General features: G+C 49.2%; 1 protein-coding gene across 2 annotated transcripts; it reads left to right on the top strand.

Moving 5' to 3' along the window:
- Positions 1–3862: 3862 nt before the first annotated feature.
- Positions 3863–9829, top strand: LOC309679236 (splicing factor C9orf78). 2 transcript variants are annotated; one of them, XR_014269821.1, is made up of 10 exons: positions 3863–4069; positions 5131–5190; positions 5837–5888; positions 6103–6173; positions 6253–6330; positions 6772–6969; positions 7438–7574; positions 8327–8425; positions 8863–9111; positions 9632–9829. XR_014269821.1 is itself a non-coding variant. In XM_082492506.1 (9 exons), the coding sequence occupies exons 1-9, from the start codon at positions 3987–3989 to the stop codon at positions 8952–8954; spliced, it is 870 nt and encodes a 289-aa protein (XP_082348632.1). In that variant the 5' UTR covers positions 3863–3986; the 3' UTR covers positions 8955–9829. The 2 variants fall into 2 exon arrangements, 1 of the variants encoding a protein (XP_082348632.1); XM_082492506.1 differs by having other exon boundaries at positions 8863–9829.
- The last annotated feature ends 43 nt before the right edge of the window (positions 9830–9872 follow it).

Genomic DNA, 9872 nt, shown 5'->3' with positions numbered 1-9872 from the left:
AGGTAGGGGATGGATTTGCTGCACTTTCAAAATGAAAACAGCAGCACAGGGACCCACTGACCACCCTCATCTTCATCTTAAACTCCCAGATTGTGTGGATAATGTAGCATCCCTGAGTCCTACAGCAATAAATAAAAACTCCCATTAAGTCCTACATGCTTTACATGCACAACTTAACCGCTCTTGTGTATCGTGAATACTCTGTACACCATGAGCATGACTACACTGATAAGCCACGTGTTCCCCCCTAGAAACTGCGTGTTCTGTGGCAGCTGAGCAGGTAGGGTGGAAAAACAAACGTGGTGATCTGAACTGACTTCCTCTTGCCAAACACAAACGCCAGCAGGGAAAGATACATATCTAATTAGCTTGTTTGCATGAGACAGATTAAAAGTGAAAGGGCATTGCAGCCCAAGACACAATTATTTAGCAAATGGTATCTAGGGGCTTCATGCTACCCATACTCCGCTGATCCGAATCTAACATTTAGTTGCTATGCTACTTTATCAGGCATTAAAAATAGGATTACTGTTGTAAATGAAGCTGGGCAAGAGGGAATTAGACTTAAATGATCTGTAACACAGATAACCAGTCTTCAGTCTCTGAGGAATTTACCATTTGATAGGTAGATTTTTAACAATATGAGCCACATAACTCCCAAAGACTGTACAAAATGTAACAACACGCTGTTCCACCCAGCTCCTACATCCAAGCACCGCGAGTACAGAGGATTTCATAGATGCATGCTTATGAGCTCAATAAACACTTTCATGGTGGTCTGTGGCTATGTAAAAGACTTGAAACATGTCTCAGTACCATGCAGCTATAAAACAGGAGATTAAAAGAGTCTGTTTCTTAAGCATAGTTGAAGTAACCTCACTTGTGGCGGTTAAAGAAAAAAGAAGACAAGTGATGTCAACAACACAGATCAGGATCCAAAATATTACTGCTGGCTGGAAATGATGCAGAGATGAAAACCTCACATCATTACAAAAAAAGAAGTGGAAAAATCTGATTAACTTGAAGTTAACGGCCCCAGCAGCATGGTTGCTACACTCTGTTGTTTTCATATTTTGAGGACATTTGAAAGAATTCTCTGTGTTCTCTGGTCTAAATCACTTACAGTGGGGAGAAAAGAAGGAAAAAAAGGCTAAACGAATAAGCCATATCGGCAACACTTATCTTGGGAGCTGCAAAGCTTGCCTAGCACCTTGCCTTGGCAGAAGACCAAGGATTTATCAAGGATAAATTTTATAACAGTGTTTTTCCAGCAGTCTTTGGAACTGAATAAACTGAACTGGAGGAGCAAAGCAAAACTGGAGGGGGAAGGAATCATATTTGCATGCCAGAAAACACAACAGTGGTTGTAATCAGGATCCCAATAACCTCTGAAGAGATGCTTAACAACAGAGCAATTCCATGCAGCTTCACTGAGAAGCAAAATAGTATCACGTAAATCATGTTGATTTACAAGATAAGTGACAAGAGCACAGTATCTTTGACTAACACATAAAACTGGGACACTTTCAGGCTTTGAGTTCCCTCCTCAAAACTGACCCCTTTTCCCAAATGCATCAGCTGGTCCAATTTAATTTTTTTTTAAAAAAAGTATCCATGCCATGTTTGCTAGTTCACCTTCCTTGATTTCTTATCCCTTTCCCAGAAGAGGTTTCCCAGAAAACCTAATGAACAAAATACTGTTTTCAAATTAACTCCAGACCCCTTCATCTTCACCAGCTTAAGCTAATCGGGAACCGGTTTTGGAGCACACTACGTTAAGTACAGTCTTGCGGATGTGGACTTTTTAGTGCATTCTGTGGGACCACCCCTCTACTCAACACTGGAACTATGCTGGGATGCTGCTGATCTTCCCACCTAGGGATTCCCTTTTTGAACAAAATAGAAGGAAAACCTCATTTTCACCTCTCAGCCCAAACTGAATACATCAGAAAAGGTTTGAGTCGTCCCTGTTCAAGAAGGAAGTATTCAATCCCTACCTGCCCACGACTCTGCCCTAAGAGCTTTAGATGGTGCACACAGCTCTCAAATGCTGCTCAGAAAACGAGGAATTTAATAAAAGCACTGCCAGAAAGCTTAACTGTGCTTGTCAAAATGCACTGTGTATGATGGGAAAAGAAGGCACCTTAAAACAAGTCTTACAGCCCGTCTTTCCCAAGCACCGCTGTGGAGGAACAGTACATGAACATGTCAGAACAATTCCACGGTAACTGCAACCTACTTTCAGTTGCTTAAATTGCTGCCAACCCAGTGTCTCTGCCTTCTACAGTAACACATTTCTCGTGTTTTTCCTGCTTAAAACAACTGTGTGGTTTTGTACCAAAGCTCGAGCCATCTGTGAAGAATTTCAGATACTTGCAAATTCACGGTCTGCAGGGTTAACTGTACGAATAAAACAAATCTTTGCACTGTTCATCTGCAAAACAACCACCGGGTCTGCTCGCTCATCTTGCATAACCTACCAAGATAAAGGACTATCTGCAGTTGTTATTAGTGAAATTTTATACTTGAGATACTGAAGAAAGAAATATTTACTAAACTGCCCTGCTGACAAGGAAGAACCAGAAATTGGGCGCTTCTGACTCTTAGCTCCACATTTGCACCACATCGCGAACTGGAAATCCAGCTGTTTTATGCAGAACAGGGAAAGGAGATCAGGTTTTGATACAGATTTATTACAGAAGGTCACAACACCACGGCACACCTAGAGATTTAGCTTTTCAAGAAAAAAAAACCACCTTCGGGAAATCCCCCCTGGCCCGGCTACGTCCCTCCTCAAGCTCCGCAGACCCCCAGGTCCTCCCCTGACAGACGCTCCCGCTGCGGAGCGTGAGAAGAGCCGAATACCGACATCCCCGTCCGCCGCCGGACTGGGGCAGCACGAGCCACCGGCGGGGCCACCGGCCACCCCGCAGGGTCCCGCTCCGAGGGCGGCGGGGGCGAGGAGGCCGCCGTCGCCCTGGGGAAGGCCGCAGGCCCCGGGGGCTGCAGGGCCGCCCCGCTGCCCGGGCACCGCCAGGCCTCGGGGGGAGCCGGCCCGGGCCCCGCCGGCCGCCGCATCATCCCCGGCCGAGGCCGCCCTCCCCGACTCAGCACCCGAGGAGGAGCGGCCGTGCCGGACCCCGGCCCGCGGCCCAACCGTCCCCCGGGCCCCGCCGCCCCCGGCCCCGTCGCCCGCTCTCACCTGCGGGATGCTCGGGGCGCCGCCGCCCCCGCCCCGCCGCGGGGCTGCGCCTCAGGCCGGGCCGCCGGGTAGGCCGCGTCCTGCGGCCCGGTGCGGGGAAGGGCCGCGGCGCCCCGAGCAGCGCGGGGAGGCGGCGGAGGAGCGACGAGCAGGCCGGGGGAGGGGCGGGGGCCGGGCCGCGGCGGGGCGGGGAGGAGAGGAGAGGAGGCGGGCGGCGGCGCTGCCCCCGTGGAGGCCGTTCCCGAGGGCTCCGGCTCTCCTCAGGCGGGGCGCCCCGGCGGCGGGTACGCGGCGCCAGGAAGGGGGTTCGGCACCGGCTCGACGTGTGGCACCGGGCGTGGGGGAGCCGCGCCCCGCCCGAAAGGACGGGCTCAAACCCCGGGCGTGTGGGAAGCGCGGCCGAAGGCGCCTTTTCCCTTCGGCATCGCTGACAGACACCCGCACCCGGCCGGGGTTGCTCTGCCGGGCCGGCGATAAACGCGGCGAGATTTAAGTGTATCTGATGGGTAAAGACAACTCTTAGGCACGCAACGGGTCTCGGCGCAGCCAGCGGAGCGACGGCCGGCGCTGCGGGAGCGGCGGGAGGCGGTGCCGCCGGCCCGGAGGGGCGGGAGAGGGGCGGGCGGGTCCTGCCCGGGCGCGGTGCTGGCGGAGGGGCGGTGCCGCCCGGCTTCGTCGCGGGGCTGTGGCGTCATCGCGGCGCGACGCGGAACTGAGGTGCGGTTGCGGCGGTGCGGGTGGGCTGCGGTGTGGCGGAGCGCAGCGCAGCGCAGCAGTCGGGGCCATGCCGGCCAAGAAGTCTTTCCGGCGGCGGAGGGAGGAGGAGGACTCGGAGGAGGAGGACGAGCAGGTGGCGGAGGAGGTCAGGTGGGTCGGGACCGGCGGAAAGCCCGGCTGGGCCCAGCGCGGGGGGAGCCCGGACCCGCCGGCAGCCCTGGGGATGGGAGGGGGTCTGTTCCACGGAGGGTCCTCGTCTGCCTCCTCCGGGAGGTGCCGGCCCGGGGAGGAGAGCGGCCGGGACGGGACAGCCCGCGGAGCCGTGCTGGGGAAGAGCGGGAGCGGCGGTGGGTCGGCGGGGCCGGCGCAGCCCCCTCGCTGGCCCGGGCGCCCTTCCGAACGTTCGGCGCTCTTCCACTTGCGAACCGGCACTCCCCGATGGGCACTTTTCTTTTCAGGTCCTTGCCGTCCGAGCAAGATCCTCTTGTTATTATTTTATCTCTGAAAAATAAGTTACGAGGCATAGTTCGTGGCAAACAGTAAACAACATGCGTAACTCAGAAAAGGCTAAATATCTGAATAAATTAAGAATTCATGTCAATCTATGTAGAGAAGCTTGATATTTAAATTTACCCTAAACTTTCTTCTGAGTCGCTGATGTATCTTGACAACCATTCAGCTGAGTTACGCTCACTGGAGAGCTGCTGCTAATTTTGCTTGGTTAGTTCCCCCTTCTCCTGAGAAATGACTGTATTATATTAGGAGCTACTGTCGGTTGTTGTAGGAACAAAGGGCCCCTGCATTAATTCGTGTTTCTTAGTCTCTGTTTTCCCATGAGGAGAATATCGTCTGGACATCTTCATGGACTAAACCAAATGATGCTTGACTTGTTCTTCCCACGTTAGCTTCTTATTAAAGCCTTTAAATGCTTGAGTGCTTCTTTCCTCAGCTGAGGGAAGGCATGTGGAAGGGACATATCCAGCAGATGCAATGTGTTGGGTTTTTTTCTGACTGCTTAAATAAATAGAATTGGTTAAATAAAGTAAAATAGAAAATATCTATCTAATCTGTAACCAAAAAAGTGGGCACTGATAGGCAGAAGTTTAAGGCAAGGCCTGTCTAGAAGATTCCGTGTTAACTGCAGAAAATCAAAATAAACTAATCAACTAAAAACAAAGTGTACAGTACTAAGTCAAATGTTTTTTCTTCAGGTTAAAACTTGAGGAAACCAAAGAAGTTCAGAGCCTCAGAAGGCGTCCCAATGGGGTGAGGTAAGGGATATAGCACCAAGGATGTGAAGTCGTGTTGTCCAACGGTGTAACTTAACAGTAAATTGCTCTCTTGTCATGTGCCTCCTTTCAGTGGAAACCGTTCCATGTCAGAGAGTGCCAAAACCATGCTCTTGGTAGAGGAGTTTCTCCATGAGAGCCTGAGGATGGAGAAGAGGAGGAGTTTGGTACCAGTGCACAGTGTCAGTTTGCAGGGAGCAAAGTTTGTTCTCTATCGCAGCCATGAAGAGAAAGGCGGAGATTGGGATTTACCAATATTTTTCAACAAATTGGTTTTGTGCTGCACGCATGGTTTAAATAGGACACTTTCATTCCTTCTCCATCCTAATTGCCCTCTCGCCTTTCCTCTAGTGCTGTTGATTAACTGACGAGCTAGCTGAATTGTGCACCAGCAATGAACTGTGTTACTTATTTTGGTGACTCGCTGGAAGGCACTAAAATGTGACTTAATTTCTCATCTCCCCAAAAATATAATCATTCCTCTATTCATGCAGAGGGATTAGGAAGACCGACAATTTAGTGTGCATACAGTGTGCCAGACCATGGGCTAGATGTAGAGAAGGATAAAGAAACGCGGTACTGTTGGCAATTCCACTGATGTATTTACTTTCTTTATCTGCTTGACTAGCGCTGTAGCTCTGCTTGTGGGAGAGAAGTTGCAAGAAGAAGCAACCCTTGTGGTAAGTGCTAGACACTTCCATCTCCTCAGTGCTAAGATGTAATGATGTGAAAATACCAGTGCGATCCAGCTGTGCCAGTCTGCCCTGGGCGAGGAGTGATGTCACAGCTCAATACTTAAATGTTCTCTGTGTGTTAATCCAGATCTCGAACACTAGGATTAAAATCAAGGGAAGCTTCAGGATTTCACATTATTTCTCATTACTTGTTTTACAGGATGACCCATTTAAGATAAAATCTGGGGGAATGGTGGACATGAAGAAGCTGAAAGAACGAGGCAAGGACAGGTGGGTACATGTGGGCTCTGAAGACCAAACAACCAACAACCCCAAACTCCAAACTGTAAACATTGTGGCTTCCATTTAGGATTAACGAAGAGGAAGATCTAAACTTGGGAACTTCCTTCTCAGCTGAAACCAACAGGCGGGATGAAGATGCTGACATGTAAGTTGTGCTGCGTTGTGTCCGGGGTGTTTAATTTGGGGTTGGGTGTCCCCTCGCAATGTATTTTTTTCTGTCTTGGATACTGAGTACTCCCAGAACTTCTTCCCAGTTCTCCCTGGAACTTCCACTTGCCCTTTCTCCTTCTGGCTGCCACACTAGAGAAGGCTTTTTTGTGGACAAAGCTGGGAGCTGCCAGCCAGCTGGCCTGGCATGAAATACCATTGGAAGCCTTCCCTGCTGGTTGAGAAAGAGCTTGGAGGATCTGGTCATTTCTTGCACAATTGCTTCTTGCAATTGATGTTAGCAGAGTGGTTTTCGAGAGATTATTCGTTCCTCTCTCCTAACTGTTGGGACAGTGGTGCAGCTGTGCCCAGCAGTGCTGCGACAGGGTACAGAAAACAGAATTTAAGTACTGTGTGTCCCTCGTGTGCTGCTCTTTAGGATGAAGTACATTGAGACTGAGCTGAAGAAGAGAAAGGGAATTGTGGAGAATGAGGAGCAGAAGGTGAAGCTTAAGAATGCCGAAGACTCTCTGTACGAGCTGCCAGAGAACATCCGTGTCTCCTCAGCCAAGAAGACTGAGGAGATGCTGTCCAACCAGATGCTGAGCGGCATTCCCGAAGTGGACCTGGGAATTGAGTATGTGGTTCACAGATCTGTTGGTTATGGCCTGAATTGCCAGGATGAGCAAGTGTTGATTGGCAGAGCAGCTGTATGGCTGGATTAGACGGCCCCAGTTTGGCTCTGTGATGGGATTGTGCCTTGTTCTGGATTGGCGCGGTATCTAGCACAGCATGTTCTCCACAGTGATAGGGCTCCAGTGCAGCTCCATTGTATGACTTCTGGCAGAAGGCTCTTAACTTTGGTGACTGGAATCTAGCAGGATGCATTTGTGCCCTGCACTGAAAGAGAATGCACTGAAGACACAATCTTCCCTTTTGCCTTTGAAAGAGAGCGTGTGTTTATATAGCACAGGCTTCTCTTTCAAAAAACACATCACTTAGCATAGCAGTGTTCTTACTATCCCCTAGTTCCATCCCCTTAGCATTTCTATGCCTACTGCTGTTTCTAAATATTAATGAGGGTTCTTTTCTTTTTTCCTTCCAGTGCAAAAATAAAAAACATCATCTCAACTGAAGAGGCCAAGGCCAAGCTGCTGGCAGAGCAGCAGAACAAAAAGAAAGACAGCGAAACCTCCTTTGTTCCCACCAACATGGCTGTTAACTATGTCCAGCACAACAGATGTAAGTCTCATGTAGCTCTCCTGACCCAGGTGTGACCCTCTCCTCTGCTGAAGAAAAGCTGTCAGTTGGGACAGAGTCTGATGCAGAAGTTAGTTGGTGTATCAGCACAAGCAGCTGTCTGATTCCTTTTCCTGGGATGCTCAGATAGACTCCATCTGGCTTGGTCTTTGTCTTCCATTGTCAGCAAGGAGAGGGACATCTTACTCACGGCTTAGCTTTCTGGTCTTCAACTCCCAGCTGACATCGCCTCATAAATTTCAAGACTTTTTTTTAAGTTGTATCTTGAGTGTGTGGAAATGCCTGCCTCATCTGCCATTATAAATGATGGTTTGTAATTGAGACAATCCATTTTGTAGGCTGCCCAAACAGACAGGTAGTCAAGCAAACATGGACCTTACTAGACAGGAGATGGGAAGTAATTTCCGGGAGAGTCTCTCATACGGCAGCCATCTGGAGGAAAGGCAGCCTTCTGCTGTTTCTAACCATGCTTACAGGGGAGTTCTGGAGTCAGATTTGTGTGTGCTGAAGGAAATGAGTCTTTGGGCCACTCCTGATGAAATAGTGCTACTGAAATTTGCTGTCTCCCATCTTGCATGTATTGATTATCCATAGAAACAAATTATATGAATGCTCGTTCTGAGGTTCTGTTGTTTCTGCTAAAGATCAGTTGTAACAAAAGCCATAGAAATATGTCTTTCTGCATAACATCTGCTCCAGATAATATTCCTTATCTCGTGTTTTCCTTCTTTCAGTTTATCATGAGGAGCTAAATGCACCAGTGCGAAGGAACAAAGAAGAGCCAAAGCCCCGTCCACTGAGAGTGGGGGATACGGAGAGGCCAGAACCCGAGCGTATGTTCCTAATCTGAAATGTCCTAAGAAGAGACACTGAAACGCTTCAGGGGTCTTGCACGGGGAAATGATCTGGCTCTTCTTACCTTCTCTGGGTGCCCTGAGATAGTGGGGAAATGGAGCAATCTAAGTCCATGAGAGGCTGTTGCATTTGATGTGCCCTACTAGGTCACACATGAAGCCTTCTGGATGGGGGATGTCTTTAGAGATGCCCAAGGGTGGAGTAGCGAAGATCACAGCTGAAACGTGTTCTTTAAGCTGGCTGACAAGGCTTTGGTGAAAGCTGGAATAAGCAAGGGCTGCAAGGCTGGGGAGCACTGACAGCGAAAGCAATAACCTTTCCCTGAGCAAGGGGCTCTTAAGGGAAGTGGCAGAGTTAAGGAAATGTCTCCTGTGAATGGACAGGGAAATAATATTTCCTTCTCTTTCTTTTGAAGGGTCTCCTCCAAATCGCAAACGTCCGCTCAATGAAAAAGCAACGGATGATTATCACTATGAGAAATTCAAGAAGATGAATAGACGATACTGATGAACGTGGACTGAAGTCTTTGCAGTTGTTCTTATTTTCCACTAATAGAGGATTTTGTGTCAATGACCTCAGATGGATGTGCGGAGAGTCACCACCTTCACATGCTGGTGTTACCTACAAAGCTTTTCTTGTGACCTTGTAGTGAATCAGTTGGCAGGTGATTGTGAACTCTTTGGTCAGTAAAATCTTGTGTATAGCTTCTTCTCAGTTATAAACCTTTTAGAAGAACACGAGCTTTCCTGGTTGGCATTTTTGAGGGAGAAAACAAACTTGCTTTTACAGATTCTTTCACCCTCTTAAAAAATACAAAACCAAAAAGCACGATCCTATAACAGCAGCAGCTCTGTTTGCCTTGTAAAGATAAAGGGAAGGTTGAAAGCTGGTTTGCTCGAGTGTAACTTTGTAAGAGACTTGTTGTTTGTGGCCGAGGGCCTTGGCTGTGCAGGTGTGTAAGGCAGAGGTGCTGCAGCAGTGTGGTCCGTGGCCTGCAGGCGCTCTGGGGGAAATCGGAGCGTTGGCTGTGTCTGGCGCTGCCGCGCTGCGTCTGGCGTCAGCGCAAGAAACCACAGCAGATACACAGCGCCGGGGTTTTTATAGCGTGTGCCACCTTGTTTTGTATCTTTTTTTTCCCCCCTGTAGATGTCTTTCTGTAGCCGTTCGCTGCATTTTTATTTTAGCTGCAAGGAAGAAGAAAATTGGATCAGGTTGTAGCTGTTGGACTGGAGGAAAATCTCAGCTCTCAGGACAGGGTCGATATGAAGCCCGAGGCCCCGCAGCCGCTGTCAGCCGTGTCTTCCGAGGAGGTATGACGTGCAGGAACTTGAAGTCAAGATTTGGAACTTGAAAATAATAAAAAGTGTTTTTAAGTGATTGCACATGTCGCTTTTCCTTCTGGGATGCACACTGATGTTTTCTGTA

This window comes from Vanellus vanellus (genome assembly GCF_965231255.1).
Source record: "Vanellus vanellus genome assembly, chromosome: 18".
Classification (NCBI taxonomy): Eukaryota; Metazoa; Chordata; class Aves; order Charadriiformes; family Charadriidae; genus Vanellus; species Vanellus vanellus.
The sequence above is the reverse complement of the archived record's forward strand: the minus strand, read 5'-3'. Positions and strand labels throughout refer to the sequence as shown.

What these genes read in the sequence shown, in the direction of transcription:
- LOC309679236 (XM_082492506.1), top strand. Translation starts at nt 3,987, where the DNA reads ATGCCGGCCAAGAAGTCTTTCCGGCGGCGGAGGGAGGAGGAGGACTCG. An exon ending in AAAGAACGAGGCAAGGACAG is followed by an intron (nt 6,174 to 6,252) that starts GTGGGTACATGT and finishes GCTTCCATTTAG; the next exon opens with GATTAACGAAGAGGAAGATC. An exon ending in CTATGTCCAGCACAACAGAT is followed by an intron (nt 7,575 to 8,326) that starts GTAAGTCTCATG and finishes TCCTTCTTTCAG; the next exon opens with TTTATCATGAGGAGCTAAAT.